General features: G+C 39.8%; 1 protein-coding gene across 12 annotated transcripts in view; it reads left to right on the forward strand.

Moving 5' to 3' along the window:
- Window positions 1-13,749, forward strand: part of BLTP1 (bridge-like lipid transfer protein family member 1) — a 201,468-nt gene that overhangs the window by 122,011 nt on the left and 65,708 nt on the right. For 11 of the 12 annotated variants that reach the window (XM_053253722.1, XM_053253721.1, XM_053253726.1 and 8 more), the window contains 8 exons: window positions 15-190; window positions 3,442-3,617; window positions 4,366-5,069; window positions 6,542-6,787; window positions 7,221-7,314; window positions 8,841-8,891; window positions 12,195-12,401; window positions 12,528-12,766. In XM_053253722.1, the coding sequence (XP_053109697.1) occupies window positions 15-190; window positions 3,442-3,617; window positions 4,366-5,069; window positions 6,542-6,787; window positions 7,221-7,314; window positions 8,841-8,891; window positions 12,195-12,401; window positions 12,528-12,766 (1,893 nt within the window). The remainder of the gene's footprint in view (window positions 1-14; window positions 191-3,441; window positions 3,618-4,365; window positions 5,070-6,541; window positions 6,788-7,220; window positions 7,315-8,840; window positions 8,892-12,194; window positions 12,402-12,527; window positions 12,767-13,749) is intronic. The other variant, XM_053253723.1, reaches the window with a different exon arrangement.

Here is a 13,749-nt window from a genome sequence, read left to right on the forward strand (position 1 = left end):
GAACTGTTTTGTAGGTGTGGCCCCAAATCTTCCTACTATACCTTCAGCATCTGACTTCAATACAGTAATGTCCAGTGATCAGAACACATTGGATGGAACACATTCACAACATAGTACCAGTCAGGATGACATTGCTGGTATTGAGGAAGGTAACCAAGGATTTCCTGCTGTTCAACTCGCTGATGCCCAGGTGGGTATTTGTTTTATAAAAATGGGTCTGTAAGTGATCTATTGCTATTGATAAGTCTGGGTTCAGTGCCTGCACAGGTCCTCACGGGTGGAATCTTCCAAGCTCCTTGGGGTGCTCCGGCCCTCATGCTTGGCATGGCTGTTTGTTTTGGCAGTTAGAGTGCCACCTCAGTTCCTTTCGAGTCACCATAGCGTACACTTTGCTCTGTTTAGGCCTGTTGGTTATTTGTTAGGTTCTGTGAGTGAAAGAAAAACAGATCATAATTATAGGTTTGGCTTTGATTACGGACTGTATTTTGACCACTCTTTGCTAATTGGATGTTGGAATTTGGTTGTTTTGGATTGGGTGCAGGCTTGCACCACAAATGGATGTTAAAATTTAAGAGATACACTGAGTGTGGCAGCAAGTTGCCATCTACGGACCATCACGACTCATGTCTTTTGTGCCTGGGTGAGAAGCATAATACGATGACCTGCAAGATCTGCATGTTGTTTTCTCAACAAACTCTGAAAAATAGAGCTCTCAGGCTTTGTGCAGCACTCTATGAGAATGCACTTCGACCACTCTATGAGAATGCACTTTGATCCCTCAGTCTCCATCTCCGTCAAAGTCGATATCAGGGACTGTAGCAGCTTCTCAGTCTAAAACCTCAACATCGAGTAGCTCTTTGATTCAGCTGACCATGTCTTCAATGCCTAAGGGATTGTCTTCGTTGATGCATCATCAAAAACGTAAAAATAAATGCAAGGAGGAATTACTTGCCTCTTCTTCTACAAAAAGGTACCACCTCACCCTTGAGATCGAGAGGGGACACTCCATCCCCTACTGGTCTGCAGACTCAGAGTGTTCCAGCTTCAACTTTTGATGTCGATGTCAACAAAAAGAGTGTTGCAGCTTCAACTTTTGTGTCGATGTCAACAAAATGTTGACATCGACACAGAAGGACTCTATATCAACAGTGAGATCGACATCGATGCAGAAAGCCTCTACAGCCCTACAGTCAACAACAAAGGCACAACTCAAGAGTACATCTTTGATGTTGAGAAGTGAACAAGCAATGCCTTGCTGGTCGCCTTCAGTGTCTGCAGCAGGACTGCCTTAACAGTCTCCTACAATGTCGAGAGAGGGCACCCCTCGACTGAGAGCTGGTGGTATCCTTCGAGGTCAATTATTGAACTTGAGATTGATGATGAGGGGCATGGGTTACAGGGAGCTTTGGTCCCAATGGAATTAATATTTCTGATGTCCCTCTTGGATTCGACAGAAAGCACTCCATCAGCCTCCACATTTAAGGGCTATCTCAGTTATGGACTGGATGAGGAGACTGATTTGGAGGAGGTGGTTGTGGCAGTACCAAAGACACCCTCTATGTTTCCTGCAAGATTTTACACTCCTAGACCTACCACTCAAGCTAGAAGTGGGATTCAGGAAGGCAGTGCAGGGAGGGAATACTCCCAGCTACACCTCATTGTAAATGCTTCGGGCATTGGAGGTGACCAGTAAATTATGACAGCTCCCATGTTCCTGTGTTGGGAAGCTCGTAGGGAGTTCTGCTGCACATCATTCCCAGAACTCCCATACAATTATGAGGAATACTGCTCGTGGAAGGCACAGCAGGTTTCCTCTATGGAGAGAATGAGGGATCTGCATCTCCAATCTATAGATCAGGAGACTTCCCATTCACATTACAGAGCCTCTCTCTTTAGAGTCCTAGCTTCAATGGCATGTTCCTCTTCCTTGACATAGACTGACTTCCCACATGTTGTGACAACCATCTAAGTTCGGACACTAGCAGCAACATTAGTCTCATCACAATCGGCTTTGCCAGTGCTTGTGTTTGCAACTACACAAATATGTTCTGCAGAGGTGGTCACACTAGCTTCTGTGACCTCACTGGCTTCTGCACAAACAGTGCAGTTACAGGTGCAGTGCAGTGCAATTACAGGTGAGCAACCTGTTTAATCTGCTTCACTTCCCAATGTTGAAAACAAATGACTATGTAGACCACTAGTTCCCAATCTGGGGGCCTCCACATGTTGCCACAATAAATTGTAGCTGGGGCTGATGGGAGTTGTGGTCCAGCAACATCTGGAGGCCCCCAGGTTGGGAACCACTGATGTAGACTGTTAGGCATCTCCAGTATCTCACTCCAATACTCTTGTTTTCTTACCTTCAGGAAAGCATGTCTCTGAACCTTTTTGATTATTTAAAATGTTAGACTGTTGGTTGCTGGTTGTTAAATTTGTTGTAAACCACCCAGATACTTGCGTTTGGGAAGTACACAAATATGATTATTTTTTAAAAAGTAAACAAATAACAGTATAATAGGATCCTGTGGGCCATCTCCAGCCTCAGAGGCATGATGCCTCTCAATACTAGTTGCAGGGGAGCAACAGCAGGAGAGAGGGCATGCACATACCTCTTGCCTTTTGGCTCCCCAGAGGCATCTGGTGGGCCACTGTGTGAAACAGGATGCTGGACTAGATGGGCCTTGTGCCTGATCCAGCAGAGCTGTTCTTATCTTCTTAATCACCAAGAAATATTACACATTCTCTCTCTTTCACTCTCTCTTGCACACACACCCCTGAGCTGCCACTCTCCATTTAACGCTACAATACCATCTCACAAACAGGCCAAAGCACAACTCAAGGAAGGAAGGCATTCTCCTCCTCCAACATGGCTGCCCGTGTCCCTGCGGCCGTATCTTTCTCGGGCGCTCTGAGCATGCGCTCCGCGCATGCCCAGAACGCCCAAGAAAGACACGGGCGCAGAGACACAGTCGCACACTTTAGCTCTTTATTATAGAGGATTGTATTACTCTTGAATTACAAGTGTGGGATATTATTTTCAGTGCTTCTCTATGTATTGCTTTTTAAATCTTCAGTGCTCTCTTTGTACCAAGTTGCTGTGGTTGGTCAGTCACTCACATAGATTTATACCTTATATCAACACCACCACCTTGCAGATGCTTTTGGGTGATATTGGTTAGGAAAGAGGGCATATAAATTAGTTAAATAAAATAGCTTAAAGTGTATCATTTCCTCCAGGTTCTGTTGGTTTTCTCCATTCCAGAGAGAATTATGTAGAAGGAGATCATCTCTGATTAATTCCCATAAGGAAACATCTACTGTGACCATTTTTGAGAAACATTAACTTCTTCTGGTGCATCTCAGATCTTGATGAGGCAAAACTTTAAGGCAAACCTGTTAACTTTCTTCACCAAGAAGTAACTGTGCTTTATTTTTTAATAGGTTGTTTTCAAACCTCTTCTGAGCCACACAGGAATTCAGTCTCAGGATGCAGTGCCATTGTGCTACAAGATGTACTTTGGAGAACACCTTTCATTCTCAGGAACTCTAGATTGCCTTAGGGCAGACATTGTTGATTCAGATACAGCAAAGGAGAGAAGAAGCAAAAGAGCACGAAGGTATCGTGTTCAAGATCCAACAATGTATATTTTATCCTTAAGAGCATCACTGTGTTTAATCACTTCAGAATATTTGAGCTTTTTTCTTTCTGATTTTCTTTCTTTCTAAGCAATCCAGAATTCAGCCCTAGAATTTAAAGAAATAATGGGCTGGTGATATGAGACACAATTGCTAGAGTGACAGGCTTTAAAATGATTTACTTTAAAATATAATTGTAATTGCTTAAATAATTCTGTATTTAGGAAAATTTTTCTGACCAAATGAATGAAATATAATTTGAGTACGTTTGGTCTGACTTGGGCTTGTGGGGAAAACAGCTAGGTTTTACTTCATGCATAGATACAGATTTTTCACAGTGGATCTGCATTTTGCAATTTCTTTGCCAGTAACTCCCCATCGCCTGTTTTTGTTTTGGTAGCCAGTGGGTCATTAGATCTGTGTGGGTGGTGTAGGAATCACACAGCTCATCAACATGAACCTGTTGTAAGACAGCCATGCTCTCCTTCACTCATGTCGTATTCATTTTATTCATATGTCAAATCCATCATGAAAATGTGCCTCTTTTTTTTTGCTTAAGACTGGATGATAAAATATATGCATGACAAATTGTAATTCATAGGTGCTTAGCAAGCTATAGTGCTGATTAGCAAAATATACTGAGGAAGATATAACTTCAAGAAGAGCTTGATGTTAACAATTAGCTGGTGCATTAAATTTTGGCTTATTTTAATTTTTTTTCCCCCTTAGGCAAGGAGCAGTTAATCTTCCTCCACTTGAATTCAAACCAGCCTTAATGTTGGAAACGTTCAGCATCAGTGCAGTCATAATGGAGAAGTCTGTGTGCACACCCCAGAACTCCACCAGTGCCCTTGCATTTCATGACTTCAACAAACGTTATTATAGCACCTTTCATTGCAATTTTACAATCTCATGTCAGTCTATAAGCCAGCATGTAGATATGGCACTGGTTCGTCTTATTCACCAGTTCAGCACTATGATAGATGACATCAAAGCTACACAGACAGACATCAAACTCAGCAGGTACACAGCTGGCTCAGCTTCTCCAACACCCACCTTTAAAACCCGCAAGCACAGAGACTTTCGTTCGTCTGATTTCAGTCGCAGCTCTCGAGGAAGTCTCAATGGTGGCAACAGAGTAAACAATGCAAAAAACAAACGATCTAATGAGAGCAATAAAAAAGAAACTCGAAGTAAAAATTCTCTTGGGAGGTCAGAAAGAAGGACTTCTAAAGTATCCAGAAAAGGCTCAAAGGATGTTGTGGATCATGTGACCATTCATATGGATGACTCTGATTCAATTACGGTGTCAGAGCAGAGTGAACCGTCTGCAGAGTGCTGGCAAAATATGTATAAACTGTTGAACTTTTATTCTCTTATCTCTGATCCAACAGGGATTTTAGAAAAATCTTCTGAAGCCTTTTATCCAACAGGTAAAACATCTTTTAGAGAGTGATTCTTTGTCAGTTGAACAGTTAAAAGATTTTGCAATAAGATACCTCCAGTGTGTTAACATTTATTTAGTTCCATCGAGAGAAGCACTGACACTGGTCGTCACTGACGCAGAAGCACTTACCAGCGTGCAAGAACCACTGACCAGAGCCAGCATGGTGTAGTGGTTAGAGTGCTGGACTAGGACTGGGGAGACGTGAGTTCAAATCCCCATTCAGCCATGATACTAGCTGGGTGACTCTGGGCCAGTCACTTCTCTCTCAGCCTAACCTACTTCACAGGGTTGTTGTGAAAGAGAAACTTAAGTATGTAGTACACCACTCTGGGCTCCTTGGAGGAAGAGCGGGATATAAATGTAATAATAATAATTATTATTATTATTACTATTATGACTACAAACAGACAAACATCTGCCACACAATACACCAGATATAAATGTAGTCAAGAAGAAAGAAAAACAAGTTATAATAATCTACATAGCAATACCAGGGGATAGCAGAACAGAAGGAAAAGAAATAGAAAAAAATAACAAAATACAAAGATCTACAAATTGAAATTGAAAGGCTGTGGCAGAAGAAGACCAAAATAATCCCAGTGGTAATTGGCGCCCTAGGTGCAATCCCAAAACAACTTGAAGAGCACCTCAACACCATAGGGGCCACAGAAATCACCATCAGTCAATTACAAAAAGCAACTTTACTGGGAACAGCCTATATTCTGCAACGATATCTATAATAACAGCAACAACATTGATAATAAAATTCAGCCATCCCATGTCCTTGGGAAGTACTCGATGTCTGGATAAAACAAACCAGTCAATAACACCTGTCTGACTGTGTAAATAAATAAATTTATTTACTTAAATAAAGTAAATTTATTTACTTAAAATAAATTTATAAATTTATTTATTGTCCTTTAAAAAATCACTAGAATTCAAATCCAGACATGATGAGCAATAACTGCCTTTGACAGACATTCACCACATTCAGATGCAATAACAAACCATATTTTACCTTTAGAAGAATGTTGCTATAGGAAGCCTTGGGCTCATGCACTCACGTCCTCCCATCCCTTTGTGTACCAAGGGAGAAAATTTAAAGCTTCTTGTGATTTTTAACAAACTGCAGTTTCCCCCTTTTTGTCCCAATATGAGCAATTGTCATTTGTAAAAACCATAATTAGTTAAATGTGAACCTGGCTTGTTAAGCTATGGCTCGTACAAGCTATGGCTTGTACAAGCTATGGTTTGCCATACTCGGACAAAGCAGGAAACTGTGGTTTGTTTCAAACTGCAACCAGAAATGTTGGTGGTCTTGTTCTATGTTTATAAGGCCCTGGTATGAAATTACTTACAAAATATAACATCTGCCTTGAATTTAGCTACAAGCAATTGTGGATTCTGGTCTTTTTCAGTTCTGTCAAATCCTTTTTTATTAATTGGTTTTTCCTGTAGGTATTCGGAGTCCTACTGAACCTGCATGTAGGGTTGCCTTTGAGAATGAACAGGATAACAGCAGTTTAAGCAGAACACAGAGGAAGCGCAGCTTGGTCATATCTGAACCTCAGCATGTAACCCTGATAGTTTTTGGAATAGGCATGGTGAATCGCACACATCTTGAAGCAGATATTGGTGGACTGACAATGGAATCTGAATTGAAGAGAATCCATGGTAGCTTTACTCTCAAAGAAAAGATGAAAGGTAGTTGACTTAATAGAAAGATTTGTTTTTACCATTCATGTATCTGTATAGCTGTTTCTAGGACGTATAATATAATAGGATGCCTTTAAAAAAAACAACCAATGCTGCTTTTGTTCCTGAAATGTATGAAGATAATAGTATGTTTAACCTGAAAAACAGATCTGCCATAAAAATTGGGTTAATCAAGAAATTGCATTCATTCAATATGATTTATGTAAATTAAAGTGTTTATAACATCAGACTTGGGTATTAAAAATATATCTAGGGTTTTTAGCCTATTCCAAAATGACCAACAGTAAATATATTTTAGTAATTGAATGTCATGACATCTGGGCTGTGCTTGGCTTATGTTGTTTCCAAAAATTAAATATGTATGTTAATTATATATTTGTTACACTATTTTAACACATGTCTTTCTCCCTCCTATTTAAAGATGTACTGCATCAAAAGATGACAGAGACATGTGCTACTGCTCATATAGGTGGTGTTAATATTGTACTCCTGGAAGGAATCACACCAAATATTCAGTGAGTACAAATATATACTTTTTAAAGAAAGTTATTCTTAAACCAGTGCTTTCAGTGGGAGCAACAGTTATGCCTAGAAAATATAAAGCACAAGATTTAATCCCTCCTTTCTTTAGACATTTAATTTTACTGAATTTCAAGTATTTGCAAGGCTCTTAGTGAGTTAAGAGTGGCAAGATGGTAATAAAGAAAAGCCTTTCATATGTTTTTCTGATACTTTTAGAACTGCATAAATGAATAATAACCAAGGATGACAAATATTAACATTAAAAATATGCAGTATCACATGCATGTGTACAGCAAGCACTAGACAATGAGACTATCCACTTCCTGTTAACAAGATTCTTTAGTTTATGGCAGAATTTGGAATAATGGTTGAAAGGTGGTAATCCAGCCACATAAGCTTGAAATGAAGGAGGTTGCTAGTATCCCTAAGCATTTTGTCCTTTTTTTGTGCAGCTTAAATGTATATAACCTAAATCTTTACTTTCTTTCCCTATCCTCTTTCCCCCAATGGTCATGTTATAATTGTTTATAATATTTGTAATGTTATAACTATTATATAAAGTCTTGGAATTCTAAGCACTTTTTCATTCCATGTATGTTCAGATTCATTACATGAGAACTTATAACCTTAGTATTAAAATTCTATATAATTTTATCTTGACAGATCTACTGAACTGAATGTAGAAATTCTTAGAACTTTCTATGATTTTCTGTACTGGGTCCTTTAAACATAAAACTTCCCTTTCTAGAGAATTTTTAATTTCTTTTCTTACATAATTCTATTTCATTTTTACATATTCCGATGTTAATACAAGTGTTGCCACTTTTTGTGCATGAACTCCCTGAATGTTCACACAATTGGATTTGAAAGTGCATGGTTTCTTTTTCTTTCATTTTGAACTCTCAAGTTAGAATAGCAAGACACTACTGAGCTTCCTTATTTTGAGCTTCACTTTCACATGGTTCTTCAGAACTAGCTAAATAACCCTCAGTATGATATTCTGGCTCTATCTATATATATTAACCATGAAGTGTTTTGATGTAACTTTTGGACCATTTTCCTCCCTAATTCTTAACTCTTTTGAAGAATGCTCTGTATATTTTTCAGTAATACAAACAAACTTTTAGGGTGAGTTTTAGCCCCACTCAAACAACTTTAGCAGATACAGTTAAAGTCTGTTAGCTTCAAAAATTGTTTTAAGGGTATTCTCCAATAAACACATTAGGCTTCTATGTTAGTGGCTTTCCCCATTCTCTTTAATGAGGAGGGAATAGCTATGCGTACACACCCTTTTGAGCTGGCAGAGATGTTGCCTGCAGTGAAAAGAATGAGCAGGTACTTGACAGAGTTGCTGACTCCACCTTGAAGTCCCACACCTCCAAGATGACACTGCTTAAAGACTAATATTTTCAGATGGTCATATTGTGGGTTATAAATATCTGACTAATTCTTCTGCATGACTGTTCTTTATTTTGCTTTGTTTTTGTTTTTTCGCTTTCTCTCCAATCTTCACCTGTAGACTGGAGGATTTCCCTACATCACCAACAAGCACAGCCAAACAGGAATTTCTGTATGTCACATTATGTTTAAATGGCTTGAAATTAACACTGTGTGTTGTATAGTTATCAGTATAGTTTATTCTCTTTAATTGTATTCAGCTGCTCCTAAATTATAGCAACATGTTATAATTTAAAAAGCTCTAGGATAAATATTTGTTTAGCAATTTTACTCGATGTGCCCCCACCCCCAGCATAACCACAAGCTACCTGTCTGCATTCAGTCATATACTGTAGAAAGATAATTCTTACCATGAGAAGGTAAAACAACTAAAATAGTCTGGTGTGATCTCTTATTTTAAGACTTTCCACTAAATATCCAAACTAGCTTCCCTACTGATTTGTAACGAATGCCTATGAATGGAAAAGGATGCTTATGTGGGGCTGCCTTGGGTGTTAAGTCAAAGGTGTAAGCCCTTGTGTGAGTTGGTAGCTCAGTATGTGTCTCACAGTTCCCAATATTCCATTTGCACAAGGAGTCCCTGTTTTGGGCTGTTCATGATTTGATCTTGCTTTGTTTTAGGATGGTTGCAGCCTAGCACCCAGTGTCATGAAATGTAGTCTTCCTGTTGGGGATAAGGGGCACAGATTTTTAAAAAGTGAACTAGGAGGAAATTAAATACTTGTAAGAGTATCATTTTGCAAAGCCAGTATTAAGTAGTGGTGAGGGTGACTGGAAATCCATCGAGATCCATAAGAATGGGTAATGCGCTTGCGCAGGACCCACTTGGTGACATGCCACAGCTCGTCGAGGTGACCTGCTTACATGCCTTCTGCATGCTATTTAAAGGTGGGCTGGGTGCCATGTTCTTCAGTTCTTTTCCGACAGCCGTTGTGTGCAATCCTCAGGTTGTTGCTGCTCCTCGGACTAGTTCTTCTTGAGAGTTTATTGGCTTGTTGGGGGATCGGACTCATTATTGTCCATTTGGCTGGTGGAACTCATTCTACTGACATACAAGCAACAGAATGTTCATCTGCCAGAAGTAATCAAGGACCACTCTATCCGTGCCTACGCTTCTTCAGCTGCACACCTATTGGGGGTAACCTTCATGGACATCTGTAAAGCAGCAAATTGGTTCACTGAATTACCTTTCTTCAAGCATTATGCCATAGATATGCACTCTGCTGCGGAGGTGAGCTTTGGGAGAAACATTTTGAAGCAGGTGTTACAATAGCTACTACAGCACCCTCCTTTGGGGAGCTTGCTAAACACCCATTCTTATGGATCTCGACAGATCTCGATCCAGATGAACAGGTTGCTCACCTGTAACTATTGATGTGGTAGAGATCCGTCAGTATCCATAAGACCCTCCCGGACCACCTCTCTGCAGTAGTGCTTTGCTATATGTATGTTGAGTGTGCAAGCTATTTTCCTTTGATGATAAACTCACCTGATTCGGAATGATCGTCTTCCATTGTCCCAGAATGGAAGAACATGGTGCCCAGCCTGCCTTTAAATAGCATGCTGAAGGCATGTAGGCAGGGCTTAGTTGCCTTGACGAGCAGCATGTTACCGAGTGGGCATTTACCAAGAGGGTCCTGTGCAAGTGCATTACCCATTCTTATGCATATCAATGGATCTCTACCAGATCAATAGTTACAGAGAGCAAACTGTTTTTCTGGTTGGGCAAAATGATTTAGAGCGTGAGCTCAGAACTTCTTGTATTTTAGCAGGTTCTTGGGCTGCTCTGGAAATAGCATGTGAGCCTTATAGTCCGAAAATAACTCTGGACCATCCTATCCAAGCCATGTGTTCCTTAAAGCATCTAGCAGGCTTTGGTGTGAAAGACTGTGGTGCAGCAGAGTATGGTGACATTAACTCACTGTGCATTGTACCAGAGGCTTGTACATTGTCTAAGGACCACCGTAGGATCTGCTAGAGGCCCCCTGATATTTTTTGATACCTCCATCATGGTAAGGATCAGTGGTGTTGTCCACCCCTGGATTCTTTGGAACATGTAAGGAAGCCTCTATAGTCCAAAGATTTACTTTGAAGTGTTGGCAGTGCAATTAATCCATTTCTGATTACATTAAAAAAAAATTTTTTTTGCTTGAAATCACTCCTATTCTTTAATGGAATGATTAGGAGTGAAATGCCACTTTTTAGTGCAGCATTTGAAGACAACAGCATCATTGTTTTGTTTCTTTTGTTTACTTGGTTGCTTAAGATTTTCAGATACAACTCATTATTTTTATTACCAGATACTTCCATTTCTTTGTTATAAGATAAAATTATTCGCAACAACAAGCAGCAAGTTTCTCAAAACCACTGAATGAAATATTCAGATAAATCCTGCTGTGGTATCAAATGGCCTATATTTTATGGCTTGGTTGCCTTAATCCAGAGAATAGCTATTTCCATCACAGAGGATTAATTTGTTGCTTTCACTTCTGACTCCTAAATACTTAAGTGCTCTGGGACAGCACTCTGGACGTGCTAAAAAATGTGATTTTAAGAAACGTCACCTGTGAAAAGTGCAAAGTTCCCGCCTTTGGAAACTTCCCAAGGGGATGGATGGATTTTCACAGTTGAGGGAATTGGATTGAAAAGAGCACCTAGCCAACAGTTAGAGGTCAAGGCACAGTGATGAATTGAGAAGCACTTTGGGACTGAATAATGAGAACAGGCACTATTTTGTGGGGACATTTGAAGGAAATTGGCTTTCTCTCATGATATATGGAAGAATTGCGGGTGCTGAAGTGGCAAGGTAGAACACTAGGGCACAAGAAGAGAAATACTTGACTTGAATCCGACAGGTTACAACATAGAACACATTTGAAGATCTATGCTCAGACAGCAAAGAAAGTTTGTTTGTTTTTTGTATTGCATCCACAAGTTCACATCCAGCGGAGTTATCTAAGGTTGTAGAGGAACTAACTTGGGTTTCTTCTTCCTTTAATTCGATCTTGGATTCTTCAGTTATCTGTTGTGACACTATTTGTTGTTTGCAGACAAAATGTCTTGCATTCGACTGCCATCTCAATTGTGGCAGAGTCTAATTGCGGGGTGGAGTGTCCAGGAACTTCTCTTGCATGATTGGATTGGATCAGTTTCAATTTGTGACTCCTGAGGATGTGGACAAGTTGCTTGGATGGTGCAGCTTACTACCTGTTCCCTCAGCCCTTGTCCTACATGGCTTATATCATCTGATGGAGGAGTTTTTAGAGATGGCCTTGTTAATATAAATGTGTCTCTGAGGGTGGACAGGATGCTCCCTTGTCTTAAGGAGGCACGTACATTAGAGATGTTGGATACGTTTCTTCATTTTAAAATGTATGTTTAAAGCATGTAAACAAGAATGTTTTTTTCTTGTTAGAACGGTGGTGAAATGCAGCATTGCCAAATCGCAGGCTCTTTATAGTGCCCAAAGAGGGCTGAAAACAAATAATGCTGCAGTCTTCAAAGTAGGTGCTATCAGCATCAACATTCCACAGCATCCAGCTACGCTTCATAGCATGATGGTACGCAGTTCTCATCAGCTTTCAAAACAGATCTCTGATCTCATCAGACAGCCATCTACAGTGTGAGTATTGCAGCTTATCTATGTAGTCATTTGGAGGGACATATTCTGGCTTAAACTAAATTTGCGTGTTCAGGACATTATTTTATATATTGTTGTATCTACTAATTTTGTTTATTGTATAAATAGTCCACAGCCTGCAAAAGAAGATATTGCAACACCGTTGCCTGCAGAAAAGACGCCTACAAGTGTAAACCAGACACCTGTTGAAACCAATGAATTTCCACAGTTGCCAGAAGGTTTGGAAAAGAAGCCCATAGTTCTTAAATTCAGTGCCATGATTGATGGAATTGCTATTGGAGCAGCTCTCTTGCCATCCTTAAAAGCCGAGTATAAGATGGGAAGAATGAGAAGTCATGGAATGACAGGTGAGTGTTCCTGAAACTTCGTAAGAGTAATTCCTGCTCTTAGATGATATAAAGACTATAGTGTGATTGTTACATTTATGGTCATTAGAATTCTACTATCAGTATATTTGACTGGAATCCAGAAAGTTACTTTGGTCTCAATCAAAATATGCCACATGGAATTTTTGACTTCGTCCTTTGGCAAATATCTTGCCATGTTGCATTCATCTTGTGAATCTTCCTTCAGTTTCAGAATAGGTGTGATTTCCCACATGGGAGATTGCTTGTTGTATATCAGGCAGCTTTTGGATGCAAGTTTTGTTATTGGAAGAACAAGTCACAGTGCAAATCTTCAGACACAATTATACAAATTAGAAATTTGAAGTGAGAGTGAAGTACAGTATAAGTTAAAGCATCATGGTCCAATATATGTACAGCACATATATGTCAGTCATCACCATAACGTGCTTTCCCCTTAGGATACTCAGTTTCCAAAATACCACTTTTATCTACAGTCCATAGTACCTCATGATGAACTCCATGGGTTTTTAATGTTGTCATTTTCTAAGACAACTTTCTGTGCTGCCTAGGAAGCCCGTTTGAAGCTTGGGAGGTTTAACAAAAGTAGTTTTTGTAATGTGGATAGATGTAAAACCCTGGGCATCCTTAAAATTACTTTGGTTTGCAGCTTCAGTCTCTGCGGAGCATTCTATAAGATATCTTGTTTCATGCAAATAATAAAACTGCTAGTTTTATTCCCTCATTTGGGTAGCTTTTAGTTGCCCCATTACTTTTGAAAACCTTACAAATGAAGAATGCATACCCGCCCCTGCCCCCCTTGGAATACCCAACATTTTGTCTCAAATTTCCATTTCTGAAATTGAACATAACCTCCATAGTGGGTATTGGTATGAGAGAATCTCTCGCTCGCTCGCTCTCGCTCTCGCTCTCATTCCACCACCCCAACCAAAAGCCAGCCTAATCAAGTCACTTTGGCACTGCTT

Source organism: Hemicordylus capensis, chromosome 5, assembly GCF_027244095.1.
Source record: "Hemicordylus capensis ecotype Gifberg chromosome 5, rHemCap1.1.pri, whole genome shotgun sequence".
NCBI classification, from domain to species: Eukaryota; Metazoa; Chordata; class Lepidosauria; order Squamata; family Cordylidae; genus Hemicordylus; species Hemicordylus capensis.